Genomic DNA, 21,552 nt, shown 5'->3' with positions numbered 1-21,552 from the left:
TGATTAGTGGACATTCCACGTTAGAAACCGAAATGTGTTCACCCCCATCCTGTATGCTTATTGAGAGTCCATCTGCTCCAGTGTAGGCCCCACACATCAATCCCGACCTGCTCGACCCATGGCTGGCTGCAACTCCCCCCTCAACGATTCCTGCACATTCAACTCAAACTTGAGCTATCTGGTTAACAGAGGTGTATTCACTGTACGTGGCATCAAAAAGTCACAAGTAGAAAAACTAGAAGGGTAACTGTTTCTATGGTAGAGTGTATGAGGATGGATATTTAGCAAAGAAGAGGGGGTCTTCCTTATTAGGAAGTAGTGCCCAATAAGGAAGACCCCCTTTTCATTGCTACATATACATCCTGATATACATTATCATAGGAACAGTTATCCTTTTAGTGTTTTCATACTTGTTCGTGGGACCAACGGTTCTGGACCTTTTATGAGCTCCATGACACCCCACCCCTCTAGTTTTGTTATTGATTAAAAAGGAGCAATCATGCATCAAATTTTGAGGGGGGGGGGGGAGGGGGTGGAATTTGCTCTCTTCTGAGTTATGTAGCCCATTACTCAGCTGCACTTCTCAGTATCCGGCCTGGCCATCTGAGTTCAAAATAAGGGCCGTTAATCAGACCCTCATCGCAGATGTTTACTTCATCTGCATGTTTTGTGTCTATTTGTCAATATCCCCCACACGTATATAGTGTGTTGCATAATTCTCACGTGGGTCACTTTCATTCCATCCCATGCTCCAGCAACTCACATAGAACTTTGACAGGCAGGTTGCAGGCAAGGGGGGAACTCCCTGCTGGTACCAGTGCAATTTTAATTTCAGACCTCCATTGTGCTGAGGATGCTAGTGGTCAGTAGTGTTGTTTCCAGGACATACAGGAGGTCATCAGCTGTCTGTGGTAGGCTTTGGGGTAGCATCTCTCCAGTGTTACTGTCGCTGGTGGACTCCGCTTCGCTGTCAGGGGGTTGAGTGTGAGTATCCTCAGATGCTTAGTCTTCAAGTCTTTGCCAAAAGGTCACTGCTGCTGCAATAGCAACTTGTTGGCCATGTTGCTTCTGAGTGGTGGTTGGTGAAGCCACTAGGCGATGTCTCTCTTGTGCTCTATTGTGCTCTATTGTGCTGTCGCCAATAGAGTCGTCAGTTTACACCAGTCTGTTTGTTCTCCTCTCTCAGTGCCCCTGCTGTTCCGACCTCTTGCCATGCTGCTTGTGCTACCAGGAGGTACAGTGTGTGTTGGTTTGTCATCTTTAAATTGGCTGGGAAGAGGAGGGCATAGCTGCGACCCTTGTGTCTCGGTTTCGTCTTGATCTCTATGAATATAGCCATGTGTTGCTGTACCTCTAGGGTGCAGTCAGGGATTATTTTGACTTTTCCGTTTTCCTGATGAAAGCAACCTTCTTTCCGGGCATGCTACAAGATAATGTCTGTCTCGAAAGTTCTGAATTTTAACCTCAGTGTACTTGGGAGAGATTACTTGACATGAGGGCTCCCCTGGGACTCTGTGGCCTCTTTCTGCCATGAACCAATTGGACAAGCTGTGAACTGTATAGGGTGGGCCGCTCTGCTCCTTCTAGCATCCATATAATGTATAAGTTGTTCCTTTAGGCTCTGCACTCTGCCATCTACTTCTTCTTCCAGGAAACGGATGTGGTCAAACAATTCCTATACTTGTTTCTGTCTGTGGTTTTGGGTTGGAGCTCATGAATTGTGGTCTTGGTGTGGTGAACAATATATCTATGTTGCACTGGTCACCCCGCCTGTGGCCACTGCATCCACTTTCCCCTCCTGTGTTGCCCTGGTCTCAACAATAGGCTTAAAGATCTGGTCCAGCGTAGTGTGCACTGAATCCCATATTAATGATCAGTACAGCCCCCCAACCATCAGTGTTGTGGTTGTTTCCTGCTCTGTTGCCACTGCTGTGCCACACTCTGTGGTATCCTTCCCAGCTCTGGTTCTGCCCAGGAAGTCTGTTACTTTGATAGGGGAAGGTACTACTTCTCCAGTAGCACACGTGTGTGATGGGGGTTTCTCCTCCACCTCTCTGCTGCTGCTGTTTCACAGAGCACTCAGTGGCACAGCAAAGTTTTAGGTCTCGAGTCTGCCTTGTCAGACTCCTACCCATTTTGAAATGCACTGCAGTCTAGTTTGTTGGGCAATATGGGGACTTGAGATGCTGGCCTTGGTCACATCTGCAATCCAGGCACGGTGCTAGTAGTGGTTAGGGAACTCGCACCTTGCCTGCATGGCAACAGGCCACTCTCAGGGGAGTGTGGGCATGCCCCCTAGTCGTTCAGTATATTGGGTTGGGGCTCACCTCGCTCTAAGGATAATAAAGAGGGGGAGAGGGATTGGCCACAAGAATGCCCTCCTGCACTGTCACAGGCTTCATGTATGTGGTAACCACCTCATATTCCGGCACTAGTCCTGGAATCATCTGTTGCCCAGGGGTAGTAGAGCAAAAGCTTAGACAGTATCTGGGATGTGGGACCCCTTTACTGGCCATTTTTCTGCTGGGAGTAACTTTTAGTGATGGGGGGGCAACTGTATCCACGCACTCCCTGCCTGGATACAGTTGGGCACAAGTTCAGTTGATCAGGTCTACCAGTCTGTGCCCTCACCAAGGGTGTTGAGCTTTCATGGTAGTGGAATTGTAGCCCTAGACACAGCGCTGCAGCTGCTCAGACCTCCATTCGACTGCTGGTTACTCACTATAGGTAAAGGAGAGGGGCCTCACCAACTTCCCCCTCCTCCTTCTTTGAAACTGCAGGGGTCCTAGACTGCTCCCTTTGGTCTCCTGCACGCAGCGATGATGTGGGTTTGGTCATTAGGAGCCCAGTTCCCCTGATGATGGCATGGCCAGGGCGTACGGACCCGGAACGCTAGGTCTCAGCAGCCTCCATGTTGCTGAGCCATGCCACGCCTCTCCGTAGGATCTTCTGTTGACGTTGGTCTGTAGAGGCAGATGGCTGGTTTTCATGATGGTTGCAATGCTCAAGGCAAGCGAATTGAAATGGCTATGTGATCAGTGGTTTACAAAAGGGCAAGTAGTTCTGGAGAGTTCTAACCTGAGTAGTTTGTTTCAGAGTTTTGCTCTGTTGACTTCGGTCGGTGATGCTCTCAAATGTTACTCTAGAGGAGGGCGAGTCGCATTGAGTGTAGTGCAGGGTGGCTGATGCAAAGGGCTTTGATGTAGAATCTTCTTGTAGCTGGGAGCCAATGTAGAGCCTGACTGATGTGTGTTTCAGCAGTTGCAGTTACCTAGTAAAGGAAAGAGACAGACTCCATGTGCTCAACTGCATTTACAACCTACCTCCACATGTCTTGATGCCTTGCAAACTTCCCAACAGCAAGGCTGACCTAACACACTCATTAGTAGTCATTCGTTGATACTACTATCTTCGCACTCTTTCTTTACCCCTTCACTATCTAATTTTATCTACTGATACACACGTTTTCACTTATTGGTCTCTCCACGTTCTTTGCACTGCTTTACAGTTGTCACCTGACACCCTCATACACCATAGGAATCCCTGGGCCACGCAGGTCAGATTAGGCTTATACATCTGCCAATCTGCTGTGGGTATATAATTTTACCTTCATGGTGTGAAGGATCCCAGATGATGAAGGGCGGTCTCGGTCGATGACTGATGGGAATTTTTTCACAAAGAAGGAATACCCTAGGCGTGATTTGACTAGTTTAAGTTATTAGCTGAGTTCACTCCGTCTTCTCTTTTACAGATACATAGTCAGTTGTTTCCCCTTTTTTTTACCCACTGCTACTTTTTGTTGGTGTAACTGTTATGTTGGGGGCAGTAGCAATGTCCGGTCGTTAAACATCCCCTAGGACCCTTATTCTCCCTGTTCTGTTTATAGCTACCACATGCACTGGAGCTGTTAATGCCTGTCTCCACATGCATATTAGCAGGTCACACCCGCTGTAACATACTTGGGGCCAGTTGTGCCAGCAGCAGGTACTATTGTACATGTGTAATGTGAGGCAGATATTTATGAATCTTTTCCAGCTACTGATTTGTTATTTACACTGCCGAGATGAGGGGTCTGTATAGGCTACCAGTTGTATTTTGAACTCAAATGCAATAGATTGTCAGATGTAAACTGTGAACCACATATGTGCGAGAGTTTATGTGCGAGTGTTTATGTGCGTTGTGCATACACCAGTATTTTCATACCGTCGGCCGATAGGGGCTCGAATCTTTGCCTCTCAGTGGATGGAAGCAAACATATCACCCCCATCAGCCGACGGTGGTGTGTTGATATATACACCGCGATTTGGATCTGTGCTTTTTTCATCCACAAAGGAGGGTACACTGTATGCACGTGTGGAGCTTGTGTCCTTTACATCTACATTTTACAAATAATTGATACAGTGCAGTCTTATGAAGACCCCCCTCAAAATAACTGTGTACTAGAATACAGGGTTGCCCCCTCTGTTGAGTCTAGGCATATTTAAGGAAGGAATTGATTTACTGCAGCGGTGTCTAGCGTAGGTCCCGATAGGTGGATTCATGTCAGCTTCTCTGGATGTCCCCAAAAGCTACATGTGCATTCAGTGGACCTAGCTGGAAGTGGATTATGTAGCTAGTGGCTATCTTGAATTGATTCAGCATTCCTGAGCCTTCTGTACACTCCTGGTTTACTGATGTTCAGTGGAAGACTGTATTGCGTTTCCAGTGCTCTATTAAAAGACCGCCAGTTACTTGAATTCGTTGTGAATCATAACTTGTCTTTCTGTAATAATGGTTTTCTTTGTTTTTCCCCTTTTTTAGTAGTTCCGAGTCTGAAATGGAAGAGGAGGATGAAGAAGAAGAGGACGACGAGGAGGATCAAGCACAGGCCCCTTCATCTGATCTGGGCGGTGTTCCCTGGAAGGAAGCTGTAAGAATTCACGCCCTTCTTAAGGGACAGGAAGAGGGGAACAGTGAGGCTGAAAAAGCCCCAGAGGCGGGAGTGTTGGTGGAAGAAAATGGAGAAGAGGAAGAGGATGGGGAGGCGGAGGATGAGGAAGATGACGAATCCAGTGAAGGTTTGTGAGATTACGTGTTATATATGTTTACAGGTTTACAAGAGAAGTCCCTTGGTGTAAACTGTCACTTATCAAAAAATACTAAATGTGCAAGAACTGATTGATTTATGTACTGAGGCCAGGCCCGAATGCAGTCATGGATTGGATCCTACTAAGAGGGATTCAGTGACGGACTGTAAACATTGTGCATTTACGTTTGATAGCCGCACCCATCTGGAAGGTACCAGTAGGGAACTTAGGTGTGCCCTGTTAAACTACAGGTTAATAAAGAAGCATAATATGGATGTACGTGACCTTTTGTTAGATAAAAAACTGGACTTCCTCTTTGCGACAGAGACCTGGTTAGATGAGGAATCGGATCCTGAAATACTGGGTGCCTTCCCACAGGGATATGGCATATGCAGACAGGATAGAATCTGCGGCAGGGGGGGAGGGATTGCAGTGATTTTTAGGGAGACTGTTAAATGCACCATGGTGCCTGCAAACATAGCGGACAGTGAGACTGGTGTATTCTCTAGAACGGTGTCTAGCAACACCATTATCAAAGGTCTGCTGGTGTATAGACCCCCGGGAGGGAGCTGCAAATTTGTGGATAGTTTGATATGCAACTTGCTATCCCCTGCTATGGGCTATGACAAATTTCTTTTATTAGGCGATCTTACCCTGCATTTTGACGATGTCTCGAACGTTGTGGCCCAAGTAGCTCGTCAGGAGTTACTAACCATGCAACTGGTATTACAGTCGGTGTTATCTACACACCGTTTAGGCCACAATCTAGATCCGAATCTTTTGTAATTGGGATGGCATTAAGACAGATCCCCCTGTTCCGATGGTTTGGACTGACCACTTTTTAGTACCATTCCGTGTTAAATACACTGTGAGAAGCAATCCGGGGAAAGCAATTGTCACTAAAAAGAAACAGCGAAAATGGGCTAAATTTTCCACAGACAATTTTTGTGCTGGCTTGCTACAGGGGGCCCCCCCTGATGGGGTAGGCACCACTATTGATTTCGCTTGTGCGGCTCTGGATAAACTCATTCAGATGGCTCTAAATCAGACTGCCCCCTGGTCTAGTAATGGCCCAGCGCGTCGGAATAAATCGGCGCTCTGGTTTAATGCTGAATTACAAGAAGCCAAGACAGCATGTAAACGTATGGAAAGAGCCTGGAGAGGGGCCTATCTACCAGCTGCTCGGAAAGTGTACAAAGACAGCCTCAAGGGTTATCATTCCTTGATTAGGAAAACTCGATCGGCCTATTACACCGACCGCATTGATAAAGCTGAGTGTTAGGCTAAGGAACTCTTTGTGGTTTACAAAGAGATATCCTCGCTGGCCTCAGTAGGCGAACAGGCTGGCTCCTCTGTGCAATTCTGTAATCAGATTGCTGAATTTTTCTATAAGAAAGTGCAGGATATTTACAGCACCTTTCCTAGCGAGGCCAGGATTGGCCTAAGTGGCACTGTACCACTGGAAGGGGATTTCTCGGAGAAGGATAGAATTAGGGCATTTTCAGTTCCTGACGAGGAGACGCTAATTGCGGTAGCTAGGGTTCTAAAATCAGGATCTCCTGTAGATCCGGCCCCTGCTAAGATCTTGAGTGGTAGCATGGAACTGTTGGCCCCCTATGTTAAGTACCTGTTAGCTCTGTTGTTTAAGTCTGGCAGGGTGCCGAGCATGTGGAAGCAGGCTGTTGTGCTCCCACTAAAGAAAAAGCTGCAAATTAGCATAACACAACTTAGCAACTTACGGCCTATCTCTCTTCTCCCCTACTTCTCCAAGGTAGCCGAAAAACTGGTTAATCAACAACTGACGGCACATATTGAAGCGCATGGGCTTCTCCATCCCTCCCAGTCCGGCTTCCATGCCAGTCACTCCACTGAGTCTGCCCTCCACTTTTCCACAAAGGCTCTGAGGAAACATGTAGATGAGGGTCAAACAGCGACACTGATTCTTCTTGATCTCAGTGCCACATTCGACACTGTGGCACATCACACCTTGCTGCAGTGTCTGAGGAAAGGTGGAGTGACTGGGAGGGCTTGGTCCTGGTTGGAATCTTTCCTTCAGGACCGCAGCTTCTACATTGAACAGGGTGTTCATAGGTCAGAGGCTTTTGACATAAAGCAGGGAGTCCCCCAGGGCTGCAGTCTTAGCCCCACCCTGTTCAATCTTTACGTGGCGCCTGTGGCTTCGATCACTGAGCAGTATGGGGTAGAGGTGGTAACTTACGCCGACGATACCCAGCTGGTTGTGGCTCTGACACAACCAGCTGAGCACGCAGCCAACAACTTTACATCATGCCTACAAGATATGGCAGGTTGGATGGCCAACAACTGTCTCAGATTGAACGGGGACAAAACGGAGGTGCTTATCGTTGGTAAGTCCCCTTCGGTCTGGACCTCTGTTTGGTGGCCTCAGGCACTGGGCCCATTACCCGCTCCGAAGGACCATGTGAAGAATCTAGGCATTTGGATTGATTCCAAAATGTCTTTTGACTATCACACTCTCCCGGTTGGAGGGACATGCTTTGGTATCCTTCGCAGTCTGAGAAAGACACTCGACTTACTCCCTGTGTCAGCTAGGAGGGCCCTGGTCCATGCCTTGGTTACGTCCAGGTTGGACTATGGTAATGCCCTATATTTGGGAGCAAATGCGAGCTGCCGCAAAAGACTACAGCATATCCAGAATGCAGCCGCGCGCCTTGTGTTGCTGTTGCCCAGGAGAGCCTCCTCTAAAAAAGCCTTGGAGAAATTGCATTGGCTTCCCATTAAGGAACGCATCGAGTTTAAAGCTCTCTGTGTTAGTCACAAGATGGTTTATGGGAAGGGCCCTGGCTTCCTGCGCAATTTGCTCCTCCCGTACAAACCTACCCAGCTCCTGCGCTCATTGGGCGCAGGCTTGCTCTCGATCCCTAGGATCAACAGGGCGAGAATGGGCAGGAGATCTTTCCGCTCCTTAGCTGCACGTAGATGGAACACCCTCCCACTCAGGCTACGTGTGGAGTCGTCGGAGGCGGTGTTCCGGAGGGAGCTAAAAACTTTTCTGTTTCCCAAGCATTAAGTTTTCGACGCAGGGTTATCTCTGTCTGCCCGGGTGCTGTTTAGTCCATTGATAGCGCGGGGACACACTGGGAAGTGTAACCAGGAGCTTTAGAAACTCAGAAATAATAATAATAATAATAACTGTTTATCTACATCTAAATACAGTATCTGTGCGAGAAACACTGGGATTCAGTAAAAGTTGCACACACGATCCTTTTTCTTCAAGCATTTTTAACCCCTCCCCTGCTGATGACGGAACCGCTCCGTCATTAGCTACAGTTGAGCTGTGCTGATGACGGAGCGGTTCCGTCATGGCCCAGCCGCCACGCCTGCGCGGCGCTGATTTCGCGCCTGCGCGGGCGTTCTAATGAGCGGGGCGGGTCATGACGGAACCGCTCCGTCACCAGCATAGCTCAACCGCGGCTGGTGACGGAGCGGCTCCGTCACCAGCATGCGGCCGCCCCGCCCCTTTAGCGCTGCGGCGGAATAGCCGCCGCAGCGAAGGGGTTAACATAAAAGCTAATGTCAAAACAGTGGTAAAACTAATATTGATGCTCCATGAGATAAAATCCACTGTTTATCAGTGAATAATGCAGCAGGCAGATACGCTAATGCGAGAATATCTTTATAAATAAATTGCCTTTTGGTTATTTCTGAATAGGTTCAAAAGGGAAAACACGTTGAGTGCGGTGATCGTTGGTGGGTGGTGACATAAATTCCTAATGGCGATCCCCATATAAGGTATTGTTCAAGACCAGCCAGAATAGTTTAGTTTTCAGGTCTTTACTGAAACACGTGTAGTTGTGCTCTTTGCTCAGGTTTGGACTGTCTGGGTTCCACCACAGTATAGGAACTTCCAGAGTGCTGTCTCATTGTTTAATCAGATTACATTCTCTTTAGGTGAGCAGAAGTGGGAGTGGTGTCCCTCGTACTGTCAAACATAAAGCCCACTCCATAGTGGAAAAATATGTCAAAAATGGGCCTTATTTGTCTACTTGGTTTTGGCATAGATACGGAGGGCTTTACATCCAGTGAAACCTTAGTGCATTACGAGTGATTTTGACCTGCATATCTGCTTTACCTACCACAGCGTTCTGCCACATTCTTTTAGAAGAGTTTTTGGCCATCACAGTTCTCTCATTTCACCATCGCACCCTTTATCACTGTGATTTCAGTCTAAGCACGAGATTAATCTAAGCCTGGTTTTGGAATCATTTTCAAAATGGTTTTCCTCTGTTCTACATGCACTTGTCAAAAATACATTTGGATCCCACCGTATTAGACATCGAGGGTGCGTATTTTTATTTTAGGTTTTCTCTGAGGTACATTGTTTACTTAGCATTTTCAAAAACATTTGATTGTCGTAGTGCAATTGTGTGTTTTTTTTCTTTTCTTCTCACTGCAATTCTTACCTATTATTTGCCATTTATACATATTTTGGCATTATTTTGCCATAGAAGTGTGACTTCCTTGTTTCTCTGTGTTTAATTTGCCCTCAGTGCTGTCTTTTGTATCTGTCCTCCAACAACAGAGAGGGCCTTGTGATGGGGGATCTGGGGTGGTTTTGTGTACCTCGACTAACACTGCAAGACTTAAGCATTATAAATGAGTAGTTACTCACATGGAGGCCTCCCATATTTGGAAAAGAGCAGTGCTGTGGGAGTGGATGCCTCTGTCCTTGCCTTGTTGTATATGTCGGACCACCCCAGCATGGATCCGCAAAGGTAGAGCAAAGTAGGAGGGTCTTTTCTGTGTATTGGTCTCAAGTAGTAATTCTGGTTTCGTACAGCTAGGATTACACTATTGTTTCTGATATCTGCTTCTGTCTTCCTCTATCTGGACATGTGTGCCTTCCCTGCCCTCCTCTTTCTTTAGAGGGAGAGTATTGCCCATGGGACAGGGAGCTCCAACAAGGCCTTTGGCTCCAGCATCTCTCTGATGAAGAGGACACGGGTAAATTTAAAGGTACTCCACTCTTCAACATGCGAAAAGTTGGCATTTTGCCAAAGGCATATACCAGGAGTTAAAAGTGCTTGCATGACTGCAAACATACGTGCATCTGTTAATAACTACTTACACAACTACTTCAACGTGGTTACAAAAATTGCTAACTTTTTGCATTAAATGGCATTTTGTATTGCAGGAGTAAAATAATAGCTTGCAGTTTACATTAGTTCAAGGCACCCCTGCATGATCCTTTAATTGAACGCATAATTAGCCTGCCCATAAAAGTCTCACACTTCCAAAAACAAGAATACAAATAATAGAGTTCTCTAGTGAAGTATTACTATGCTGGTTTTGGTGTTTATGCTATAGATACACTTCGTTGCCTTGTTTGCCTCTCCCCATTACATTGCACTAATTCGCCAGCTTCTCTGGCTTGATTAATATCACTCAGGTGATAATTATTAGAAAGAAATGAGAAAGAAATCACAGAGATTGTTTTCCTATGTTCCTTTATGTTCAGCTCACTATATTTTCAAACACTGGAAAATGCGACAGCCTCATACATGAACCAGACTCTTCTTGAAGCTGAAAGATTGCTGCATACCTATGATAGTTCACACAGGTCTTCGCCATGCAGCAGTCCCTGCCCTCTGCACCATCTGATTAGTGTTAATTGGGATATGCTTTGTGGCTTTAGTTTGGCAATTTTAGGATTCTGAACAAATTTCTCCTAGCATGTGTCCCAACTATGGTACTCCAACCTTTTTTTATTTAATGTGTTCTTCTCAGCCACAATTACAGTCATAGATCTACTCCATTGCATCCCTGAGTCAACCTGTATGTTTGTATCTGATAGAGACTTCTAGCCACAGATTCCTTTCCATAGGCTATTCCCTTGGCGTCAGACAGGATCTGGAAAATCTTGAGCAGTACCCCTGCGTGCCGGTAAGTGGCATTGAATGACTCAACGTGGCAGTTACCAGATGTGATGTGTGGTGCCTGTATAGGTGCCACCCTTGCGTGCTGACATGAGTTCTTTTCTTCCTGCTACCTCGGCGCGGGTTTGCAAGTGCAACCCAGGTCAATTTTCGATCAACCTTTTTTGTTTTTGTCGCCATCGTTTTGTTTTGTTTTTTTAGCAATTTTGCTCCCCTGTGCTAGAGATGTCTCCTTAAAAGCCAGTTAGTTATAAAGCATGTGGAGCCTGTCACAGTCAAATGGCTGTGACGGACATCCACCTGGTTTGCTTAGAGTCAGGCTACTACTCTCAGAACTGTCCCGAAAGCCGCATCATGAATTCTAACGTACTTCGGGACCTGGAAATGAAGCTCCTAGCAGCCCGACATTGAAAGACTCCACACCGCTCCAGGTCCCAGTCACATGGAAGGTCCTGAGCCTGCTCTCTGGCTGTTCCTGCCAGTTGTTGCTTCCCTATAAGTCATTCTCAGGTAAGTCTCACAAACACAAGAAGTCCTGGAAGTTGGAGCACGCTTTGACTTCACCAAGCCCTCATAAGTCATCAGACGAGGCATTGGAATTACACCAGAAGTCAAGCGCCCCCCCCCCCCCCGCCCACCACCTCCAGTGCTGCACCCGCGTAACCCAAGTCAGATGTATGTGCAATGACCTAACCTAATCTGTTGCCGAGATCGAATGCAAGCTGTTCAGACTGAAACGCAAGGCATTTCTGAGAAAAGTACAAGGACGCTTGCTGGAAGCGGTACTCAGTAGAGGTCATGTAACCAGCTGCTAATGTGGTTTTATATGGAACACATCTATCACTTTCTAACTGGCCTCTTGGTGCTAAAACGGGTTACCCCCACAGCTCTACAATTCTAGGAAAAATATAGTTTTTCATGGAAAGCATGAAAGTGTATTGCCTCCTGGTGCATGACTGAAAGTTTGCAACAAAGAAAAGCACTATGATGTGGCCAGCACTAGTCGCATCAAATTGTTGTTTTTATTGCTGGTGGGAGTGCAGTGGGCAACAGGGAGGGAGAGTTTATGCTGGGTGTTGCAACACTGACAACAGAGTGGATTGGGGGGAAGCGTTATGACGCAGCAGCACTGGTCACATCATAGCAGTATTTATTTATTACAGAGGACAGGTGTGTTGGTAGGCAACAAGGAGGAAGGGTGAGTGGGACAGAAGCATGGACAGCGGGGGGTGGTTGTGAGGGGTTGTGATTAATGTGGGCAAAGGAGGGTGGGTGGGGTTACTGGCAGCAAGCTTATGGGCAAACTTAGGTAAGGGTTGTGGACCCCAGCCAGCGCAGAGCTGGGAAAAGAGCTATCCTATGTCACTTTTTGACAGGTTTTTAAAAACTTTTTGTCAACCCCTTTTTTGGTGTGTAGGTTTATCCTCCTGTCCAAGATGACTTCTGGGTTCAAACCGTGCGGTGCCTTCTCCACACCATGTCGGTGATGGACCCACACCTGCTTTGTCTCTGGTGCCTGGAGTGTGACTCAGTCGTTCACCGATTGCCAGGCCATGGCGCTGAAAGTTTTGCAGGAGTGGTACCTAAAGTTACTTGCGGTCCAGCTATCAGCACCATGTCGGTCTCCTCAGAGGTCTTGTTCGCGGTCCCAGTCTAAAGGTAGGTCCTGACACCGTTCTGGGGGTCCTAAGTCGGTCAGGTTGGAAGTACAAAAAACATAAGAAGTCGAAGCGGGTTTTGATGTCTCCCCGTCACTTAGTCGATATGATGGACGAGTGTCTGCATTCTAAGGCCTCATTCCTCTGAACCTGCTCTACGCTTCTGCGCCTTCCTGGGAGCCTTAGCGACCCTGGCATGGCTCAAAAAATTTTATAACACCATGTGCCTTATGTTTGGGTGGCCAAACCCTACTGGCGTGTCTTCGGGCATGGAGACTCCATTGGGTTGAGCACCGCCATACCCTTCCTGGAACTAGTGATGGATCTGAACTGAAACCGGTCATGCCACTGCGACCTTCCCTGGTTCCTGCAGCAACACCGAGACTCCCGATGCCGGTAGTCCCATTGTCATCCCCGACAACCAGGCTCGGTGCCTATCGATGGCGATACCAGTGCCAACAGAACCTTTGGGTCGTAGGTTGGTTCCCCCGTTTTATTCTGAAAGGCTAGGAATGAAGGAAGATTGTGAAGAGTCGCAGGACCCTTTGCAAGACCAGCAGGAATTGTGTGAGGCCAGCGGGTTGGATACCTCTCCAGATTCTTGCCTGCTTTCTCCTCCTACCCTGGCAACGGAGGAGGGAGAATCATCTGTCATGGTGGTACTAAGAACAGCTGAGGTCCTGGACCTTCAGTTCCCTTCTCTGGCAGTCCAGACGAATATCTTGACAGCGGTCCTGCAGCCAGGTGTCTCTTCATTGGAACCCTTGCTACCCGGCTGCGAGGCCTTAGCTGATGTCCTACTAGGAAACTGGTCCAAGCCCAGCACCGGGACTCCAGTGAATAGGACAATCGCACACTGCCATCGTCCTGCACTGGGTGACCCACATTCCTTTACCAACCAGTCTACCCCCAAGATCTTACTGGCCCAAGCCTTTACCTCCGGCGGCATGTTCGCTTGTGCACCCCCGGACAGAGAATCCAAGAGGCTGGACATTTAGAATAATAAATATGTTTCTTTTGTCAGCCTTGCATTGAGGTCGCTGAACACTGCATGCCTAGTGGACAGTTACTCCCTCACGCAAAAGGTTGCACAAGTGCTGCCACAGGTCCCAGAGGATGCCCGGGCCATCCTCTCCCAAGCAGTGTTAGACAGACGAAATGCTGAAAAGTTTGCAATTCATTGTCAGCATCAATCAATTAACAGCATTTGTAAAGCCAACACTGCCACCCCTAGGAGTATCTGGGTGCTGTGTCTCAGGTCTTGAGTCTGTTTCTGAAGTCTGCTAGCATGGGGGCTGTACGGAGCTGGGGAAGGAGGGGGCCGGGAAGGGGGTGGGGGGTTTGTTCCAGGTCTTGACAGCGATGTAGAAGGAGCAGCCACTGCTGTGATGGATGGAAGGAGTGTGTTAAAGGGCAAGTGAGAGGGAGCGCAGGTGTCTTGGGGTTGGTGGAAGTTCCGTTGATAGTTGATGCAAGCAAATCCTAGGTTGTAGAGGGTTTTGTAGATGTGTGTGAGGATCTTCAACTGGCATCTCTTCTGGATGGGGAGCCACTTGCTGGGCAGAGTGGCTGTTCGACGCCACACCTGGTTGAGAACTTCTGGCTTCTCAGGGGATTTCCAGGCACCCGTCTCTTCGGAGAGAAGGAAGACATAGTTCTGGAGCTCTTTAGGGACTCATGGGCTATGGCCAAGTCCTTGGGCCTCTCAGTGGCCACACGTCCCCTGTCTGCCTTTTACAACAACGGAAGGAGCTTTCAGCCGCATCAGCCATACTTCAGCCACAAGACTGCACTCGCAAGTTCAGCAAACTCTGTGCTGGCATAGATGTGGCTCGTTCTGAACCTCTGGGTTGGGCCGTCAGAGGTCGAGTAAGCCCCCCCACCCCCCTCCCTACACATCCTCTCCTCTCTCACCACCTCCTCCCACAGCCTCAGCCTTCAAACCTTCCTAGTCCGGCCCTTCCAGATCATTGGTGGCCAGCTGGTGGCAGGATTAGCCATCACCTCCACGACTGGCAGAACATCACTTCGGCCACCTGTCACTCCTTCCCCTTTGTGACTACCTCTCCCGCCATGCTTCCAACTTATGACTGGCTAATGGAGGATCACCTGAATTTGCTTCAAGAGGAAGTCATGGCTCTAGGGGTTCCGGTGCCAGAAGTTGGCTGTGGTTTTTATTCCCGCTATTTTCTTGTCCAGAAAAAGGACAAGGCCCTTCATCCTATTTGTGATCCCTCTACTACTTCCTCAAAAAGGAAAATTTAAAGATGCTCACTCTGCCTCAGGTCTGGAGCTCTGGACATAGCGCAGTGTCTGGTTTCTTCTCCTGAGTGGTGAGTCCAGGATATAATACCTATGTCTATCCTGTGTTTTGGTGAAAGACTGCTGAGCCTCATGGCCTCCTGCTGCTGACCCATGCCATAAGGCATATTGCGGGCTCTGCAGTGGGACTTCATGTTCCAGTGGGCGCAGAATCGGGGAAATCTCTCTGACATGATCCAGATCTCGGAGGGAACTGCACAGGACCTGCAGTGGTGGCTGACCAACCGCAATTGGGTCGTAGGCAGACCCCTCTCCCTTCCCCAACCAGACCACACAGTGTAACGACCAGGTTCTCAGACCAGATGAGATCAGCTCCTGAGAGCCCCTCCAACCCAGCCGGAACGTAACCACCTCCCTCCTCAGGACCCATCTATCCAGGCACCTGGGAACCTACCTGAAGATGGGGAACTCACAATATACAAGCTCATATCATCAGAAACACCACTAAATCTATAGGGATTACTAAGAATACTCACTGATTACTAAGGACATCCATGCCCTACACCACACTCATACCTCATAGTCTTGCGACCACTCAGACCCAGACTAATCTACCCGGGGGCAGTTCTGATTATCTACCATTACACACTGATTACCCTCAGTGCTCACTCGACACGCAATCCGGCGTGTCTACACACTGAGCTGCAGCCCCAGTGCTCTCTTTTTATCCGGTCCACAATCCGGCGGACCTACACACCGTGTCCTCCCGGTGCTCACTCACTTATCACATGGTCCACAATCCGGCGGACCAATACACCGTATCTCCCCGGTGCTCACTCACTTACAACATGATCCACAATCTGGCGGATCTACACACTGACTACCCTCAGTGCTCACTCAAGCCGCAATCTTGCGGGTATACACACTGACCACAATCAGTGCTCTCACTAACGCCTCTTACCAATGACGACCACTTTCCTATGAGTACCTTCAGCTCTCTGTCTCTATGTTGGGAAGTCTCTCTCACTATTCACTAAGGGTTCGCTACTACAATAATATTATGGGATGGAAGAACACATGCACACTAGTTCACTAAGAACTGGGGTATCTTTATTACAATAACCATAAAATGCACATACACAAATCTGCGGGGTCTCTATAACTAACAGGAACTTTAACACACCGCTGAAAGAAAAGGATTAGACATACAGTATGAGGACAAGGTTATCTGCGGGGTCTCTTGATTAACAGGAACTTTAACACACCGCTGAAAGAAAAGGATTAGACATAAGCCTAGGGAATAAAGACAAGATTAAGGTGTAAGTGTAAAGCGGACTAGTTTAGACTACCTCACCTATTAGAAGGAAGATTTCTCTCTGTCTCTGGTGGGATCAGGGCTCTCTCTCTGTCTCTCCCTCCGTCACCATAGCTTCACGCCTCTGGCTCAATTGCTCCAGCTGACAGCCTCAACTCCTCCATCTGCTTTAATGCATTTTGACAAACTGGCAATCCCAGCTGATAGTTACTGCTCTCTTCAGCTTCAGCAATCATCTGCCTTCTTTCTCCATTCCAAAAAACCAATAGAACTGCACTGCACTCTGCAGCTCCAGCAGACATCCTACTCTCCACTCTTCAAGAACCAAACTGACCACTCCTCCTCTTCTGCACTTCGCTGATATGGATTCCTCTCTCCTCATGGAAATTTCCAACAGAGGGCTGCCTCCCACCGAATTCCTGTGCTAGCTCCAGAGCTCTTTGCGCAACCGCAGTGGCCATCTGCATGTTACGTCTGGGCCCAAGAGACTAACACATTCTTCCGATAAGAACCAGTCCTGGCTGGTTTTCCCCTAGCACACAACAGCCTTAACTATAAACATTACCTTTCCCCTTCAAGCATCTCAGCTCTGCAGGGATAGAAAGCAAAATGGAGTCTCTCTAGTTCTGGGCCTTGTAGGCCTGTGAAGGATGAAATAACCCTTAGCTCTGTCAAGAGTACCTACATAAACCATACCAATGTGTAATATAAAGTCAGGACCACAGGATCCACCCTCTACTATAGGCAAAATAATGAAAGGCAAAGCCAATAGGCAATAGATGGATTAGAGTAAGGGATCTATCATCATATATAGCAGCTATCCTCTTCTAGGTCTGGAAGAAAGGGCTTAAAAGAGACAACACAAGCTAAGAATACATATAATGGATGTGAGCAAGTTTAAAGTCTTTATCACTTTAAAATAGAGCCAAAAAACCCGTCAAGACACACAGTAATGATAGATGCGTCACTTCTAGGATTGGGTGGCCATCTGGGAGAGGTAGATATCAGAGAACTCTGGTCTCTGGCAGGATCCGGACTCCTCATCAACTTGCTGGACCTCCGAGGTATTTGTTTAGTATTGAAAGTGTTTTTCTTCAGTCAAGGGAAAGCTGGTTCAAGTGTTCATGTACATCACCACCGCCATGTGGCACTGCAACAAACAGGGCGGGGTGGGGTCGTGAACCCTTTGTCAAGAGGCCCTTCATCTCTGGACATGCCTGGAACAGAAGGGCATATCCATGGTGGTTCAACACCCGGTAGGTTACCTGAGCGCCAGGTCGAACAAACTCAGCCATCGATGCCTAGGGGATCACAAATGGCATCTCCATCTGGAGGTAGCACAAGGTCTCTTTCAATAGTGGGGAGAGCCTTGGTTAGATCTGTTAGCCTCCACCGAGAACGCGCAATATCAGCAGTTTTGTGGGTTGGAATTTGTCAAGGCGGCACTTGCTCGGTGATGCTTTACATCTCGAGTGGGGCTATCCACCTTTTCGCCCCTACCACCACTGTCCAGAGTGCTCAAGAAGATCAGGAGTGACCAGGCCCAAGTCATTCTTGTGGCTCCGGACTGGGCACAGAGAGTCTGGTATCCCGAGCTTCTCCGATTGAGCATCAATCCTCTGATCAGGCTGCCCCTTCTGGAGGATTTCTGTTACAGCAGCAAGGGAAGGTTCTCCACCAGAACCTGTCAACTTTACGCCTTTTTGTGTAAACATTGAGCAGCGGTAGTGCATAGCATTCAACCTTCCTCCCGAAGTTTGCAATGTTGTTTTGGCCGCCAGTCGTTCCTCCGCCAAGACTGTGAACACCTTCTGATGGAACAAATGTGTAAAATATCGTACAGAAAGGCCTATTGATCCTCTTTCTGCTCTCTCTCAGAGACGATTTTCGTCATGAGTGGAGTTCAGGCCTCCTATATATCTTTCCGCCCATACCACTCCTTCCCAGAGTTCTCAAGAAGATTAGGAATGACCGTGCACCAAGTCATCCTAGTAGCTCCGTACTGAGCACAGAGAGTGTGTTATCCAGAGCGACTTAGCATAATCATTGATCCTTCAATCGGGTTGCCTCTTCAGGAAGATCTTCTATCACAGCAGCAGGAGAGGGTTCTTGACCCGACTATGTCTACTGTCTGCCTTGTTGCATGGAGATCGAGCAGCAACAGCTGATAGCTTTAGACCTTCCTCACTAAGTCAGTAACGTCATCTTGGTAGCCAGGTGTCCCGCCACCAAGACGGTATACGTCTGTCTTTGCAAAAAAAAATGTGTCATGGTGTGTGTTGATTCCTGTTTCTGTTCCTCTTTCTGAACTCTTCATTCCTTCCCTTGCCCAGCAGGGCTGTCTGGTACTCTGAAGGGCTATGGGTCTGCTGTTTCTGCCTTCTTACTGTTGCCTGACAAACCTTCTTTGTTCAACTCTCCTACTGTACATAGGTTTCTCAAAAGTCTTACTCATCTCTTCCCTCATTCACCATTTATTATGCCTCAGTGGGACCTTACTTTAGTCTTTCCTTTTTTAATGTGCACTCCTTCCGATCCCCTCAGGCGCTACTCACATTGAAAACAGCCTTCCTGGTGGCAATTACATCCGTCTGTAGAGTAAGTGAGCTGCCTTATCATCTAAGCCGTGTTACTTATCCAGTATTATGGGTGTCTTTAATAGATTCACATGCTTGAATCATTCCCCGTCGTCGAGACTGGAGTCTCCGGTGCATAGAAAAGTAATGTCCTATAGACATATATAGAGAGAAGTAGGCCTACGGGCCTCACCTTAGTAGCCTATCTATGTCCTTTTGTGAAAAGGGCCAAACTCTAGAAGAGAGCCAATCAGCTAACACCTCCCTCTAGAACTTTCCTGTCAGGAGCCTCAATCTCTCAGATTTTCTACCGCACGTTGTCATAAGGGAGTCTCCACCTGAGTTCTCCTCAGGTTTCCTTATTATAGCTAAATTCTTCACAGATTTGGATTTCTTTACTTCAAGACTGATATGGCTGATACTCAGAAGAAGAAGGGTCTCTTCAGAGCATGTACTTCTTGTGGAAAAAAGAGGTTACATGTGGAAGACCAGCACAAGACATGCTTGTATTGCCTGTATCCGGACCATTCAGCAAAAGACTGTAAAATTTGTAGAACTTTTTCTACAAAAACGCTGAAGGATAGAGAAGGACGACTTTTACTCTGGCTAAACAGGCTCAAGACCAGAGATAATCTGGAATCTTCAGAGGAAGCTGAGTTTTCTTCAGTTTCCTCAAAACTGTCTGTAAAGAGGCCAGGGGTAACTTCCCCTAGCCCTACAAACGCTCCTCCAAAGAAGGCTGCAAAGAAGTCTTCAGAGGCCAAGTCATCAGCGTCTGACAAGGAGGTTCACTCCTTCAAAAAGCTTCCACCATCGTCGCAAAAGAAGGCTGTGTCTCCCGTCTATGTCTCTACATCGACGACGGCATCGTCGGCGACTGCATTGTCGGCGTTTTCTTCATCGACGACGGCTACACCATCATCGACGGCGTGTACGCCTATGTCGTCCATTATTATCATTAAGAAATCGTCATCGACAACTTCTGCGTCAAAGCTAGTGTCAACGACGAGGCCAGCGCCGTCGACGTCTTTGCCGTCGATCATCATCGTCGGCGAGCGCACCGTCGACGAAAGAGTCGACGACGAGGAAGGTGCCGTCGACGGGGCTATCGTCGGCGAAGTAGTCGTCAACGAAGACATCGACTAAGGCAACGATGACAATGAACATACCGTCGTCAGCCATGGTGTCGACGAAGACATCGTTGACGCCTCTATGAAAGCAGTCAACGACGATTCCACCGTCGATGGGACAGACACAAGTACTACATTCTGTTGACGACAGGTCATCCAAGACCCTAACGTCGACGACGCTTTTGATGACAGCGGCAGCTGAGTTACAACCCTCTACTTTGAGGGTCAAAAGCTCAAAAAAGGCAATTACACCAGAGTTAACGTCCCCAAGTAGAGTGCAAGGATTGCCTCCAGCTTGTCTATTACAAGATGAGGAGTCGGATGAGGAGGGTAGCACGCAGGCTACCTGCCCATCTCATCTAGTGGTCAAATGCCAAAGTACGGATGGCGATGACAATGATGCTGAAATTACCCAAGAGCATAATGTCCAGGCACAGGTTCAGACTCAAATTACGCCCATGGGATGCTTACCAGCGTCTTTAGTGTCTGATTTGAGATTTTTAATACATGACTATAAACAACGTTTCCCTGAGTCCTCGGCTCCAGCGGCTAGACAAGCTCCTCCAGTGGCGAAGACGGCTACGTCTCCACGGCCCAGACAACCACCATTGGTGCTTCATCAGGAGAGGGAACAAGTACAAGATCCTCCATCATCTGAAGATGAGGAAGAACAACAGGAAGAGGGGGAGATCCAAGATGACCCTTCCAATCATGATGACGGAGATGATTACATAATTTCTTCTCCAGCGTCCCCGGAGCCCGCAACATCAGGTTCACCACCGGCAGACATAGGAGGGTTCCACAATCTGATGGAGAGAGCGGCCAAAAGGTTTCACATAACGATGGAGTGCCAGGAAACGGATTGTTTCCTTTATAATTTTAAGGAGCCACTTAAGAAAACAACCAGATCAATTCCCATCATTGAATACATATGGAAAGAGGGTCTGCAGTTGATGCAGACGCCAGCCTTAGTTTCAGCGCTGGTTCCAAGACTGGACAAAAAATACAAGGCCCCAGCATCGGCGCCAGCCTGCCTTACAGGGCACCCCAAACCAGACTCTGTGGTTACACAGGCGGCGCAGAAAAATTCCAGGAATCCATCCTCGCCGTTAACAGCCCCACCAGATAAGGAGGACAGGAAGCTGGACAATATCGGAAAACGATTCTCAACCACATCGGCATTGACAGTAAAGGCGGCGAATTCAATTGCGCTGCTAGGAAGATATAATAGATAATTATGGGCAGACATTGCTCTGTACTTATCTGAACTGCCAGATGATACAAAAGAGGAGGTTCAATCTCTGCTTCTAGAGGGTCAGTCTTGGGCCTCTGAATTAATAGACTGTGCTCTGGTTGTTGCAATGACTGGATTCAGACAACTAGCAGGGGTAGCTGTATTGCGAAGGCAGGGATGGCTCAAGTCTACCTCATTCAGACAGGAGGTACAGTCTAAGGTCCTGGACATGCCATACGATCAACAACTGTTTGGTGCCAAGATTGATGAAGCGCTACAAACAATAAAGGAGAACACGGATACAGCGAGAGCACTCGGCACGCTGCAATTTAAAAAACAGTCCTTTCGAGGTAACACGGGCAGAGGACAATCCTCTTACAGAGGCAATTATCAAAA

The 21,552-nt window shown here is 47.9% G+C and overlaps 1 protein-coding gene across 10 annotated transcripts in view; it reads left to right on the top strand.

Annotated features, from left to right (window-relative positions):
- The window catches only part of MICAL3 (microtubule associated monooxygenase, calponin and LIM domain containing 3), a 2,050,293-nt gene that overhangs the window by 1,408,515 nt on the left and 620,226 nt on the right, over nucleotides 1-21,552 (top strand). For 9 of the 10 annotated variants that reach the window (XM_086952901.1, XM_086952910.1, XM_086952909.1 and 6 more), the window contains 2 exons: nucleotides 4,801-5,057; nucleotides 9,972-10,061. In XM_086952901.1, the coding sequence (XP_086809027.1) occupies nucleotides 4,801-5,057; nucleotides 9,972-10,061 (347 nt within the window). The remainder of the gene's footprint in view (nucleotides 1-4,800; nucleotides 5,058-9,971; nucleotides 10,062-21,552) is intronic. The other variant, XM_086952911.1, reaches the window with a different exon arrangement.

The sequence above is a fragment of the Lissotriton vulgaris genome, chromosome 1_2 (assembly GCF_964263255.1).
Source record: "Lissotriton vulgaris chromosome 1_2, aLisVul1.2, whole genome shotgun sequence".
NCBI lineage: Eukaryota > Metazoa > Chordata > Amphibia > Caudata > Salamandridae > Lissotriton > Lissotriton vulgaris.
This window is presented reverse-complemented; position numbering and strand designations above follow the sequence as displayed.